This window comes from Lissotriton helveticus, chromosome 5_1 (genome assembly GCF_964261635.1).
Source record: "Lissotriton helveticus chromosome 5_1, aLisHel1.1, whole genome shotgun sequence".
Taxonomy (NCBI): domain Eukaryota; kingdom Metazoa; phylum Chordata; class Amphibia; order Caudata; family Salamandridae; genus Lissotriton; species Lissotriton helveticus.
This window is the reverse complement of record NC_136065.1, coordinates 1,426,055,253-1,426,070,145: the sequence shown is the minus strand read 5'-3', so window position 1 is coordinate 1,426,070,145 and position 14,893 is coordinate 1,426,055,253. Positions and strand designations below refer to the sequence as shown.

The 14,893-nt window shown below is 43.3% G+C and overlaps 1 protein-coding gene across 3 annotated transcripts in view; it reads left to right on the top strand.

Annotated features, from left to right (window-relative positions):
• Positions 1-14,893, top strand: part of MAGI3 (membrane associated guanylate kinase, WW and PDZ domain containing 3) — a 1,411,302-nt gene that overhangs the window by 769,435 nt on the left and 626,974 nt on the right. For all 3 annotated transcript variants that reach the window (XM_078644434.1, XM_078644433.1, XM_078644435.1), the window contains exons 5-6: positions 5,849-6,023; positions 6,459-6,538. In XM_078644434.1, the coding sequence (XP_078500560.1) occupies positions 5,849-6,023; positions 6,459-6,538 (255 nt within the window). The remainder of the gene's footprint in view (positions 1-5,848; positions 6,024-6,458; positions 6,539-14,893) is intronic.

Here is a 14,893-nt window from a genome sequence, read left to right as displayed (position 1 = left end):
GCATCAAACAAGTTGCTTCTGCAAGTATTTGTATATAATGCAGGGGATATTCTGGGACCGGAGTGGGGGAGCTAGCCAGTATATGTGTGTTTCTCATACTGACTGCCTTTGTAGAGTAAACCCAGCTCAAGCACGTGCCAAGTTATTTCCTGCTTCACGTTCCTTCAGTGCTTGGCATCTCTGACAGTGCTCTGAGGGGAAATTGTGCTTCGTTTCTATTGGTGGTTTTGTGGGAAGGCTGCACTCTAACAGGCTAAGAACTGACCCAGCAGTGAGTGGAGGTTGTATACATACACTGAGAGGACTGCATAGGGGCTGTGACTCCGTTCCCACAGGCAACACGTTTTTAAAATGACGTTGCCAATGAGGCTACTGTGGTAGTTTTTCTGCCATCAGTACAGTATATTTTGGGATGATTCCGAGCACCTGATAATTATTTTCCATTAATCATAACAGCCAGGATACTGTTTCTCAAGGCAGTACACTCCCAGTCGCATAAATCTTCCCAGAATAATTGGTCTTGAACGGGCTTAGGGTCATCGAAAACTGGAAAGCCCTTTTGTCGACTAATAGAAAACTAATTGTTATGTAAATTTCAACTAATTATTAAGTACTGCTTACATTTAAAATGCAGTGCTTTTCAATGCCTTATTTTCATGTTAGATTATTGTTGTCTGCAGGTTTGGTTTCTAAAAGAAAAGTACTTGTGCTCTTGAGCAACGGTCCCCTCCTGGGTTCTGCAACACCTACTCAGAGACTCTGCGACTGCATGGGAAATTAAATCATATTATCAGATTATTAAAGTTTATATAAATAAAGATGCAAAATATAAATTGAACATGTTAACATTTTGTAAATGTTTAGGAATTTGAAATTGGAGGCTACAAAATAAGTTGGTATCTTCAGATTAATTCGTGGGAGCAGTGTAAGTGCATCAAACAGAATATAGTATTGGCCATGGGTGGCCTCAACTGGGTTTATAAATGCTCCGACCTTCGCATTTCAATTAAGATTTAGGTTTGTTTATATTTGTTTTTTAATTGAAAAATATTAACATTTGTTTATTTGTATGATGAGTACTCTTGCTGTATTTTAGTATATTGTTTTGTGGTTCAAATCATTGAAATTACTTAGGCCGGGTCCCAGCATTCAGTAATGATTCAGTAGGGGTTCCTGGATAGCGATAACGATTATGTGGGGTTTCCAGTAATGATTACGTGGGGGTCTGAGGAAGTGGAAGGGTTAAGAACCACTACTCTAGAGAACTAACTCCAAGTTCCCAGAAAGTAAAGTATTGTAAACGTGTATTGACTTAAGATTTAAAGTGGATATGAAAAACAGAGACCATCACTGGACAATTATATATTCAAAGTGAATGTGACTATGTTTAAGGTTAGTCCTAGTTAGAGGTTAAAAAGGCACCCACTATTGTCTATTCCATAGGTAATAAAATATCTCATTTTCTTTGTAAGATCCACTGCAATACCTTTTTCAGGGGTACATGGGCTGTCATGGGTTATTGCCTCAGTAACCCATGACAGCCCATGTACCCCTGAAAAAGGTCTCACTGATCATTTAGAGCTATTTACCAATGGTGTGCTGTGGATTTACCCATATTATTGTACTCCAAATTTAATACCAGGTACTCCCCTTAGAACTTGACCCCAAGGGTAATGTTGTTGAGTAGTCCAAGGCTTACTTAGGGAGATGGTGTGCAGTTTGAGACTGTGAATTCAAGAAGACAACCAGTACAGGTCAATCAATCAGTCAGCCAGTCAATGTTCAGCTTTTTTTGAGGAACTGTTTATATTTTGTTTTAACATACATTGTAATACTGTGCAGAGCATTGGAGAAGATCACAAATGCAGTTTGGTTTGTGCTGATACCCCTCGTGTTTTTTTGGGGAGATAGCCCAAGCGCCTTCTATCGGGCAACCTCTCTTGATAGTCTGGTACAGCAGTCAAAGATTTGTCTCTGGAATTCTACTCTACAGGTGCACGAAATACAGAATGTCTGTATTGCCAGTTATCACCTCCCAGCTACCCCTTTGTGGGTCTTAATGGGTTGCATAGTATCTTTGTTGGTTACAGCAGGTGGTGCCTGTGGTCCTCAGAATATTGGAGGCAATTCAGTTGTCTGTGGTGTGCTGTCCTCGGAGCACTGGAGGCAGGGAGCTAGCACCAGCTCCACCGATTTGTGCAGATCTAGTGTTTTTTGTGCTGGTTCAATGTCACGGTTGAGCATAGGAAGAGCCAGCTCCAGTCCTAGAGGTGGCAATGGAGTCACAGTGCTTGTGGCTTGGCAGAGCTTATGGTTTGAGATCTTTCTCTTGACCAATCACAAATGCACTACCAAGATAAGCTGCATGTCTGCTCTAAGTCATTGGGTTAGTATTTATAAGTTGTTGTTGCAGAACACTCTATCGATTAAGTTTGTACTCTTGCTTTCCTTGTGTGCATCATTGACTGCAGTCAACTGTTTATAGCACCTTGTGGCTTCTTGGGTGTAAGATTGTATAAGAACTCAGTCAGACGTAAGTTCCACAGTACCCTCCATTCACAGAGGTACACAGTGAGGTCACACTGCAGAGACATTTTGTGAACTCTTGGCCTCACACCCGCAGAGCGATGCAGGTCCTTTTCTGGTAAGGCAGGGGACATTTTAGCTGCCTGCTGCCTCCACTCCGTCACAGCTCCTGCTTCTTCTGAGCAGCATTTTCCTTGTGTCAGGACAACTCCAGGATCCTCCCTGAACAATTGGGCAGCTCTCTTCAAACTAGAGTCCAAGCAGGTTTCCTGGCAGATCAAAGTCCACAGATTTCTGGTCCCAAACTAGGCAACAGGTGTTGCCTAGTTTGGGACCAGTCACAGGCCCTGAAGCACAGAGAGTTTCTTTTTGCCACTGGTATGTGCAGGCTTGAAATGTGGTAGAGAAATCTTGGCCCACTGGCTGCAAGTTTGTGCTCCATCTTTGAACGAGTGTTGCAGTTGTGTATTTCAACTGTCATGTCCGGTTTTGACTTTTGCTTGTGTAGCTGGTAGTCTTTCCACAGGAGAAACCCATAGCAAGGGGACAAAATATGTACTGTCTGTCCTGCGCATTCACTTGTTAAACAATATAGCCTTATATCCCGCTGGTGGCAGGCTATCCCGGCCTTTGAGGGCCTGCTCCCTTTAACATGGAAGCGGGCTTTCAATGGCCGGTAAAGCTTGCTACGCAGGATTATAAGGCTATTAGAACATTCCGCTTCTAGAGGACAGAATGATCCAAATAGTAAAGAAAAGGCCTCGTTGAGCCAGAGTGGGTTGAAATCCCCTCGGGCTCCGTGGGGGCCTTTGGTCACAGCAATAGCTGTGAACAAAGGCAAAGTTTGGAATGTTGATACTTCAGCCTTCTACCAGCCTTTAGAATCCCTGAGCACTCCATTGTCTTCAATGGAGCTCCAAACATTCCATTGTTCAAATGTGGGTTTTCTTCTCCCGTGGGTAATAATGTAGAAAAGGGGGAAACTCCCAATCTTTAAAGGGGCCCTCGGTTTTCTTTCCTTAACACGCTTCAGTCTGACCCTCTACAAAGAATCAATGAAATGTTTTGAGGGGCGCTCTGTATTGCATGTCTACTGTGCGAGATCCCCTCAATCTTAGACACCACTTAAATGTAGCAACCACAACATGAAACCCTGAGTATATTCAGCTACTTGTCTCACGTGCTCCATACACACATCTTCTACACATGCTAAATAGTACACCTACACAAAATTCTGGGTAACGGGCAAGAGTAATTATCATTGGTTGAGATTAGTTTGAGGAATCCACATATCACTTGTTTGTCTTCCTCAGTGCAATGAGTATGCTCACTGTACTATAGGACCACTCTGTCAGTCCACCCCACTCCACCCCATTGCAATCTACCCCACTCCTGTCTACCCCACTCCCTTCCAATCTACCTTACTCAACTCAAATATACCCCACTCCAAGCATTCCTTTTCAGTCTGCCTAATCCAATCTGCCCTGCTTCAATATACCCCACTCCACCCTAATATACCCCATTCCACTCGTATCTACTACACTACACTCTTCCCTACTCCAATTTTGACTCCACTCTAATCTATCTGACTCCACTCCACCCCACTTCAGTCCAATCTATGCCACTCCAATCTACCCACTCTAATTCACCCAACTACCCCACTGCACTCTATCCCAATCTACCCCACTCCTATCTAATCCCACTCCAGTGTACCCCACTTCACTCTACCCCATTGCACCCTAATCTGCTCCATTCTACTCCTCTCTACTCCTATCTGCCCCACTCCAAACAACCTCAGTCCTCTGCACTCAACTCTTCTCTAATCTACCCCACTCTACTCCAATCTACTCCAGTATATCCCACTCCAATATGTCCCTTTCCAATCTACCCTACTCCAATCCAACCCACCCCAATCTACGCTAGTGTAATCTACCCCACTAGAGTCTACCCCAATCCTCTCTACTCATCCTGCCTTTGGTCTACCCCAACTCTCCCCCACTCCACCCCACTCCAATCTACCCCACTCCACTCAAACTCCCTCCACCATCCCAATCTGTGCCACTCCTCTCTATCCCACTCTAATGTGCCCCACACCATTCTGTTCTTGCCTACTATAATTCACCCCACTCCACTCCAGTCTACCCCAATCCACCCCGCTCTTCTCCAATTTACCCCACTGCACTTCAGTCTACCCCAGTATAGTCAACTCTAATCCACTCCGGTCTACCCCATTCCACCCCAATATATCCCTCTCCACCTTAGTCTATCCCAATTCAATCTACCCCATACCAGTCTACCATGCTAATCTACCCAACTACCCCTCCAATCTACCCACTCCATTCTACCCCACTTCACCTCACTTCATTCTACTCCACTCTACCATATGCCAATCTACCCCGCTCCACACAACTAACTTTTAGCAATTGTCAACAGGAGCCACACCGATGTGCATAATGGCTAAAACACAATGCCAAAGCTAATAGCTCTTGCATAGGTGAGACCTATTGGCTGTGCCAGTGCTTATTTGTTTTTCGCACTGCAGCTGAAATCAAGCAGTTAATTTGGAAGCAATATTATAAATGAAAGTAAAACATGTTTCCAGATACTAAATAACGTTCATAAGCAGGGACCCTTGCAGTGCAGATAATTTTACCAGAGGATGACTTGTTAGAGCCTCCCATCATTAGAGCTTCAGATCATTGATATTATGAGTCCCGAAATAATCCTTTGAAGTAGTCTATGGTCAGCAATGGTACAACCTGTTAACCCGAGCTATATGTGTGACATCAAATTCATCAAGTGAAAATATTAAATGTTCATGTGTTTCACTATGACGGCCCCCTTTCTCTTTGTCTGTGTATTGCACTGGAGAACCATCAGTTAGACAGCCGAAATGAAGCAGTTTCAAGACATCTCGAAACACACTCCTCTAGTACAGGTTCAATACATGATCACCTTAGGAGAGAATAATTTAAAAAAAGGAAAGCATTTTTGGAAACAGTATTGCAAGGAAAAGTACTAGGCTATTATCTTTCCAATTGGATTTGCGAACTTGAAGTGTTAGCTGGCTTATGTTTATCTCTGTTGGTTATGGTTAGTGGTTGTAAGAGTAATACCAACCTTTAAGAGACTTATCCATTCCCAACATGACCTGTAGATTCATGATGTGATGGTACTATCTGGTTTGCTTTCACCTGGAAATGTGCTGTAATTATTTTCTATCTTGCCATCTTTCTTACTTTGGTAATAGGGTCTGAGCGCTTGCCAATGGATCACTCAAGGGGCTTTTTTTACCATATTCTTTTCCCTTATTGCTTTACAGAGCTCAAGGACAGACACCCCGAGTCCGTGGACTGGGGGAAGACTGTTCCCAGTTACAACCAGACCAGCAGTTCGATGGACTTTCGGAATTACTTGACGAGAGATGACAATTTGGAGCCTCTTCCCAAAAACTGGGAGATGGCGTACACCGACACAGGGATGATCTACTTCATTGAGTAAGCATGCATGTCTGTTGAATCCTTTGTTGGGTCATGAGTGCATGTCAATGTTGGGCTGATAACTGTGACCCTCTATCTGATAGTTGACCAACAAATGGACTCTTTTGCCTCGTATTGGCCTTCAGAGGATATACTGGCCCACCACAAAACTTCAATTAAATAAATGATTACATTTGGAAGAAAGAGAAATATTGTTCACACAGATTTCGCTACATTTGTGGCATATTAACTAGGTGCACATTTAATTAGTTAAATAATGTTGCTTCATTGTCTTTCGCACTGCAAATGTTGGTATGGAACTGGATGTTGTATTGAAAAGTCATTGAGCAGTGTATTGAGATGGCACAGCTCATTCAACACTTGTACGAATGTGAGCTGTGTTAGTGTCTCATCGTGGGTCATTGATTCTAACTTGACTCTTCTTTTCCTAAGTCACAACACTAAGACAACCACATGGCTGGATCCGCGACTGTGTAAGAAGGCCAAGGCTCCCGAAGACTGCGAAGATGGAGGTGAGTCAACAGCCTGTTCTTTCCTGGCTTGGACCAGGACTTCTCAGATTCGCATAGAATTATCCCCGGCAGCTGGGTACATTTTGTAGATATCAGCTAAAGTCAAGCATGCATACTTAAAGACTTTTGACATTGTTTTCATTTTGTTCTACAAGAGTGAACAGAAGTACAAAAAATACAAACATAACTGCCAACAAAGCGACAGATACTTCTAGATAAACAAGAAAAAAATTGGTCATATAGCCCCATGATCATATCATATCACATCAACGTATGTGAACAGCTGAAAGAACAATATAGGCCCTCAAACCTTACAGAGGAGCATCATTTACTATATTCATTTCGGCATTCTTCAATGTCTAAAAAGCAATCTAAATGATGCAGGTTTACACCCTCTTTTATGCGCTTTGATGTCCAGATACTAAACCTTCTCGCCCACAGTTTTTCTCTCGCACTGGGATGCCATGGCCTATGCTTTCTGCTGCACCTTATATGATTCTTCTTATATGTCTTTGTACCCGTAAGAGGGCACACAACACGTTCAGACAAAGTGGCAAATGACTTATCTGGCTGGGGCAGACCCCGTAAGGCGAATGCCTTACTCATAAAGAAATTGCATATTTCTGGGAAGTTTATTTATAAGCTCGCATTGTCTGGACCAGCCCTGTTGTTCATCTTTTGATGACTGCTGCCGTGGTCCTGCCCACGCTTCTTCTTCCTTCTCTTTTGTAATTTTAAATTGTATGTATGTAGTGGTAACTACCCCTGAAGAGGCATTGAATCTTTTTGTTGCAAGCAGCAAGTGTACTACTCGGGGGGAAAAAAAATGTGTATGTTCCACGGACATGTTTACACTGCATATGTGACCAGGCCTTGGACTGTTTGTCAAATGATAAAACATTTTTTTAGCTTTCGCCATTACAGGTCTTGGGCTGTTCTTATAAAAGCTCTTGTAAACAAAACCAAGCATTTGCAACGGAATAGGTCTCGCATTAGTAACTGTTTGAGCTATTGGCATTGTAAATGAAAAAAGTAAGTAACAAAAGAAATTCCACAAAGCAAGGAAAGGGTGTAGTACCACAGGGTGTTACTGTGTGTCCCTGTGGAGTTGCCAAGGGACCTCTATTAGCTATATAAGATACGGCACTTGTAATGCAATTCTCAGCTGCAATCTTTCTATTTATAACTGCATTAAGTGTGCAGTACCTTATGTAGCTAATATAGGTTCCTTTACAACACCACAAGGACACCTAGTAATAGCCTGTGGTACTGCACCCTTCATTAGTTTAGTGTATTTGTGGCCACCATTAATAAATATAATGCATGTGTGCCCTGCTGCAGATAAAAACTTTTATTTCTGCCAAAAATGTAGTTGAGCGAGCCAGCAAAATAAAAGTGAGGCACGCGGCCGCTATTATAAATGATGAGACATGTGGCACGCCGCTCTGCTTCAGCAATGTAAATAAGAGTTTGGCGAACACGCGTAATAGAAAAATAAGGCAGGCAGCTGTAATTGATGTTGATGAAAAGTAACGCGTGTAAAGATTGTAACTACTACAAAATATTTGTGTGCGAGCCCTGCTAAATAAAAAAGAAAAGTGAAGATTAGTAAAGATTAAGGTAGCGGTACACCGTGCTGCTTACACATTGATGAAGATGAAGCACGCCGCGCTTCTGAAATAAACTTGTACTATTTAAAGAATGTGTTTGTGCGAGCCACGTGAAATTAAATAATGTCGCATGCCCACCTTGTTAAATATTAAGCCTGCAGCACTTATCAAAATACCTACACATACCATGTACGCATAGGCCATATAGTTGTGCCTCCAATAGCATTAACAAAATAGTGCTCACCAAGGGCCGTATTATGCATTGTGATTGTTTGCATCCAGCGCACCTTTTAAAAGGTGCGCTGGGCGCAAACAATCACAATGCACCCTATTATGACGTATGCGCTGCCTCCAGGCTAACCGCGAACTCGTGCTGCCCCCAGGCCAGCACATCCATGTGAAAACACAAATAAACTGATGTGTGTTTTCACAGTGGAGGCGGCACCCGCCTGCACTTTTGCAGGTTAATAGAATTCCCCTTGCACGCGGGTGCAGTCAGTAACGGCAACAGCTTTCAAGGGGATGGCTGGGGGGTCCATGGACGCCCTTTATCCCCTGCAGAGGGCTGCTGTCAAGTGTGCCACCTTTTAAATGGCGCACTGGCGGTGCTCTTCCTGAGAGCTACTTAGACTCTGCTCCTGCTTGTGTAATATGGCGTGGCGCAGAGTCAAAGGAATTCCCTTATTTACATAGGGCACTCCCCTATGGGAATGAGGGAACACCCTCTGAAGATAGCGCTGGCGCTTTAAGTGCGCCAGCGCTATTGGTATTATAGAAGGAGACGCACAAGCGTCTGCGACCCCTTCTATAATACCAAATTGCCCCAGGGGTGCCAAAAGGAGGCTCAAACGCCCCTATGCGCCCCCGGAGCACTTACTGTAATATCTGCCACAACTGTATTTGAAACCATGTGAGTAATAACACATGTAAAAGGTGGTGTCCTTATGGGAGATGACAACAGAAGAGAGGAAGGATGGACAAGGAGGGACTACTAAAAAATAAACCAACGGAATACAAAGATTTCCAAAAGACACTGACAGGATCCAATAAAATACAATGGCGGAACATTGGCAGAGCTTAATGGCAAGACCATAAAAAGCTTAAAAAGGACGTAAAGCCCACCCTTTACTTACTATTGGTTAGCTTCCATGCCATTCTCGTTTCCTTGCTTCTGATTCGGCGTATTCTCATGCTTCCTTTTCTGCCTCAAGTATTTGTACTTACTGAAGTATGTTTTTTTTTTTTACTTTCTTCCTAGCACTCCATACAAGTGCATATGTTTGTAGTCAGTCTCCCTTCTCCGCGTTGGCCCTGTCGCCTTGTTGCCTCGTATCATTGGTTGGTCCCCTACCGCGTTGCTTGTTGCCTCCTTTCCCTCTTCAGTTGGTGGCAGCTGCCTCTGGGCACCTCTGCCTTTTCTTAGTTGTTTGTATTCGAGTCTAAACAAGTACTGGCAAAACCAATACGCCTTGCTTATGTGAGATCTATAGCTTTGTCCATTTGTTTTAACAGGTTGTACACCAGCGCGGCTGCTGTGCAACATGCCTGAAAATAACAAAAAAAGCTCTATGAAACACTTTCAACCATGCTGCACAGAAACCGCACTGCTGCACAACATGGCTAAACAACACCTTGACAAAGTCAATGGATCCTGTATAAACAAGACCCATCAGCTTTGCCAACTGCTTGTTTGACTTTTTTTAATGCACTCTTAAAGATTGCATATGTCTGTGGCACCTCTCCCTCAACCTGCCTTCCTCTTGCAGTTACTCCCCCAACCCCTCCTGTTGTCCGTGGTTTATTTTGCCTACTCCTCCTCCCGCTGTCCATTGTTTCCTACCCCAGCCCTCCTCCCGCGTGGTGCTTGACTCCCACTAATTTATTTTCATATTGCACAGCAGCGTTGGTTGCTGCTGAACATGGCTAAGGGTAAAAAAGCTTTGTGTGAGGTCGACGCTAGCTGCATCATAGCATTTTTTAAATTATTGTTTTCATTTTAAGCCATGTTGCACAGTAGTTTGCACTGCTGTACAACATGTAAAACGAAATTGACAAAGCCACTACATTTCACCTGGACTAAACCTATTGGCTTTATTAATGCTTGTCTTAAGTCCCCACAGCATAAGTTCACGCCTACAAGTCTGGGGTAAATGGCCAAACACACCCAAGGCCCCACCTTTATTAAAGTATAAAATGATAGTGGAAAGAGGGAAAAACTTAATGGAAATATAGAACTGAGCATTAAACAGATATCTTAACAGCCACTCTCTGCCTTCATTGCGTGTACATTTTCAAGTTTGCCTTTGTAACAGTGAGAAATCGTTGCCTCAGTCCTTTCATGTCTTTTCATTTGACAGCTATTGTCAGACTTGTATCATGAAACAAGAATACCTCCTTCTCCTTGGTTGCAATGCTCTAGGTCGCTTTCTGCTATGATTCATCCTGGAGGGTCTGCAGAGCTCACCAGGGGTTTCTTTTGTGGTCTCATATACCGCTTATGGGCAGTCCCACTGAGTTCTTGGCAGGAAGCTTCAGCAAGATGTCTTTCCTTAAGAACTCCTACATTGATTCTTTCAGTACTCTGTCCTCTTCCGGGAAGGAGGCACCAGTTGTCTCTTTCAGTACTACCCGTTTCAAAGGAAGACAATGTTTGCCCCGGTCTGTCAATGGTCTTCTTTAGCTGGAACATCACTCAACATTAATGTAATGCTATGCCTTTGCCATTAGGAACATTTAATGCTGATTTCATATAACATAACTAAAGGATTAGGGTAAGTGTTTCTCCCCCATCATTGAACAGGCCCATCACTCTTGTTCAACAATCTGTTGGCATGCCACAGCTCCAGATGCAGTGAACCACATATGTACAAGGGCCCTCCCTTGGTGGCAAGGCCTATGAATTATATTGTGGCCTTCTGTGGCACTCTTTACCATCCTAGGTATGCAGACTCGCGAGACCTGGCAGCGCTCATGCAGCACCTTTTTGTGGTACCTACTATCATCTCAGGCATGCTCCGTGCGTCTCAGGATTTCTAGTAGGAAAGGTGATGCTACTAGACCCGTCTCAAGAAGCCCACACCGACCCGATATGTAGTTGTAAGTCTCATGCTGACATAGAAAGACGAGTGTATTGATCTGTGTGTTCTGACAGTTTCTGCTCTGCTGCTTGAGTGATACAGCCACAGAGAAAGCTACAACCTGATGGCTTAAACACGGAAGCTGATATTGCATCCCTTTCTGAAACCGCCTGTTTGAGAATCATGATCCTTTCCTTGCGGCTTCAATCAATGAAGAGCTCCACAGGTGAAATCAAAGTGTTCTCTCCACAGAGACTGAAGCATTAACTCAGTTCTTATATTAAACCTTCATGCTTAATCTTTGCCTGTTGTGACTGGATATGTTGTTTTGTCTTTTACATTCAGAGCTTAGTTGCAAAGTTGCAAACTGTTGTTGGTTTTGTTGTCTCAGCTTATTGGGGTGTTGTGTGCAGGAGGTGCGACCAGCTGCAGTCTCATCTAAGTCCTGGTCTAGGAATGTGTAGGCTCAATGCGACCAAAACACAGCAAAGTGTAGACTGAATGTGACCTTTGCGCATGGCCGAAGCACATCTGTCAGACTCTTTCTACGGTACTATTTCCATTCGCCATCACCGTTGGTGTGTTTGATGTAGATTTGTGACCCCAAAGTTAATGTGTCCTTAGAGTTGGCATGCAAGCTTTAGGTAACAGGAAACAAGATCCTTATTACACCTAATAGCAACGGTTTTCAGATACAACTTTTTTTTCCTATAGGATATAACAGAATCATTTCTCCTGTCACATATTAAGTCTTCAGATGTCTTCAGGTGCCTGCAAACATTATTGATTTTTCAAAATTCTCTCTTGCCAATGTTTTTTTGGGTAGAAACTGTGGCTGCTAAATTAACGGGATTTGTTTTAGTTGTCTCTTTTATGGACGTAAAATTCTGTTGAAAGTTTTTTTGGCCCACCCACTACTTGAAAGCCTGTAGATTTGGTCTGAACATGATGACTTGCTTTATTGGGAGTAATTGATGAAAGTGGCGAGGCTCGATTGCTTCAGACTTAGTTTTCTTTGAGAGGGATTGTATAAGGATTGTTTGAGACGAGCAGCTCACACTCTTATTCGTTTTTCCTATGCATTAAAGCAAATATTGGAATGGTTCACCTTTCTCCCCTCTTTTAGCCCCTGCTGCAATTTGACAATTTCTTTCCTGGGCTTTCCCCCTTACATCTTAGCCCTCATACGATGGAAGACCAAAATCAGGCAAGGGACGTCAATGCTGGTTAACTTCAGCATGTCCGCGTCACCATTATGGAAGCGTGGAGAGGTGCCCTACGTTGCATTCTGTGATATTTTAGGGGATGGGACATGTTTTGCTTTCCATTTTTCTGTAACCTCTCAAAAGCTATCTTCAACGTTTCTTTGTCTTGCCAAATATAGGTGCTGTGCTGTACCTCTATCTGGGGGTTTGTCCTGTTATTCCTCTATCTCTGCTCCCGCCTCCTCCTCTGTCTTGCATTTCTCTCTGCAATGACTACCTTTCTGCCAGCCTAGTCGTGAGCTCAGAATTGTACATTGTTCACCTATTGTTTGCCTTTCTTGGGGCGAGTTACTGGGCAATGAGGTAGAATAGAACCTTTAAGAAAGGTGCTTGTGGGTCAAAGACTTGTCCACTAGATTAACCACTAACCTTGGGTTCGGGAGCAGCATGCTACTTGCCTTAAAGCACTTCAACGCCTCATCAGGGGTAGTAAGTATTATATAAATCCAAATACAATTACTTGTACATATACTGCCTTCTAAACAATTTGTACTCGACTTATGCTTTTTGTCTGTTTTGTCTATTTTGTCTATTCTATCACACAAATCACAAAAAACCCAAAGCAAACGTAACTAAGATAACAAATTAAACGACTGTAATCCACTTGGTTAAGTTAACCATTTGGTAAATACGCAGTCGAACAATGGAGTCAACTGCATCAGCTTTACTGTGATTCCTATTGGGACCTCCAGCACATCTGGCGCCAACAGTGGCTGCTGTCTGGTGAAGAACCTGGGGGTTAACCCCTTTTCCGTGGGGGTAACTCCCCCACGGTGCGAGGGGGAAGAGGGGGGGCGCGTTGCTCGTGACAAGCCCAGCTCGTCATGAGGCACAGTGCAGCTGTGCTCATGACGAGCTGGGCTCATCACGACTCTGCCCACTAATTGATTCTCCTGCACAGGCGGGAAATCAATTGCGCGTGGGAGTGCCGCGGTCGTTATGACGAGCCCAGCTCGTCATGAGCACAGCTCCACTGTGCCTCATGATGAGCTGGGCTCGTCATAAGCATGGAAGGGGTTAAAAGTGTTTATGGAACAAATGGTTAGAATAGGCTTTATTTTGACCATGGCTGGAATAGTGGCTAACCAATCGAGTTTGGCAGCCTCAGCATGATTTCCAAACTAAGATTGTGGGGAATAATATTTGGATGATTATTTGAGCAAAAATTCGTGTTGGTTAATTACTTTCAGTCCTAAATCTCTTCTGTATGGTAATAGCACACTGCAGGATGGTTATCCCACATCTATGGCAATTCCGATTTGAAATACAGTATATAGTATAGCCAAAAATTCTGTGGTGTCATCTCTGCTGTCTGACACCCACGGCCAACTTTACTTTCTATTTGCCAAATCTTACCAGTCTCATTTCCTCCAATGGGTCTCACCCACGTTGTTTTAGTGCCACGTCTCACACTGGCGCCACCGCACAGTGCCTCATTCATATTTGGATGGAAATTGTGATTTAATTCCAAGGTTTGCAGAAGTGTACAGTTTTTAATCCTCTTATTAAGGAGATGGTGAGTGAGACCCGGCTTTCAATCATAACTATTTCTATATCTGCATTTATTTATTTCTCAATGTGGAAAAAGATACCCCTCATGTGGAAACTCCTTATTATTATAATCATGTCCAATGGCACTGGCTGCTTCCATTTGTACCATGGAAAGGTATTTCCTTTTTTTCTATTGCACAATGAATTTGCCAGTGTTTCCAGGTTAGGAAATAGGCGACAGAATGATAGTGAATACCCACAATCTCACCGATTTAGGTCTGTTCACTGCCCTTTACATGCAGATCCCTTTAATACTCCTCTTCCCCGAGCCTAATCGAAAACTACAATGGTGAAAAGTCCACCATGCAGGCACATTTCCCACTGCCACAAGCACACCTGCCGCTTCAAAAATGCCACTGACACAAGCCCGAATCTACCCGTTCCCTCCCTCTGAATTATCTAGGTAATCCCTTGTTTTTATTCTAACTTTCTTGATTATAGTCTTTTTCCCCATACAACGTTAAATCAGTCCTATTTCTTTCATGGTGGCCTTTCTTTATTGTTGGCCCTCACTTCTGTATTGCACATTGCGCTTATGCAGATGGTGCATCGCATTATTTGTCCTGCCTTGCTAGAACATATATTATATCAAACGTAACTGACATTCTGCATTCGCAACGGTCGGCTGATTAGCCCAGCGAGTTAAATTGAGGCTGTTGGTCTGGGAGTCACATGTCTGATTCCTGGCAAGACCAACTCGTCCTTTCATCTTTCCAAGGTAGATGAATAGAGTGCTATGAAAGTGAGTGTTAGTAACATGCAGCATTTAACACCGCAAACTTGGTTTATTCCATGCTCAGCGTTCTCACCTATATGGTAAGCTTTGTTAGAATACAAATGCTTCATTGTGTT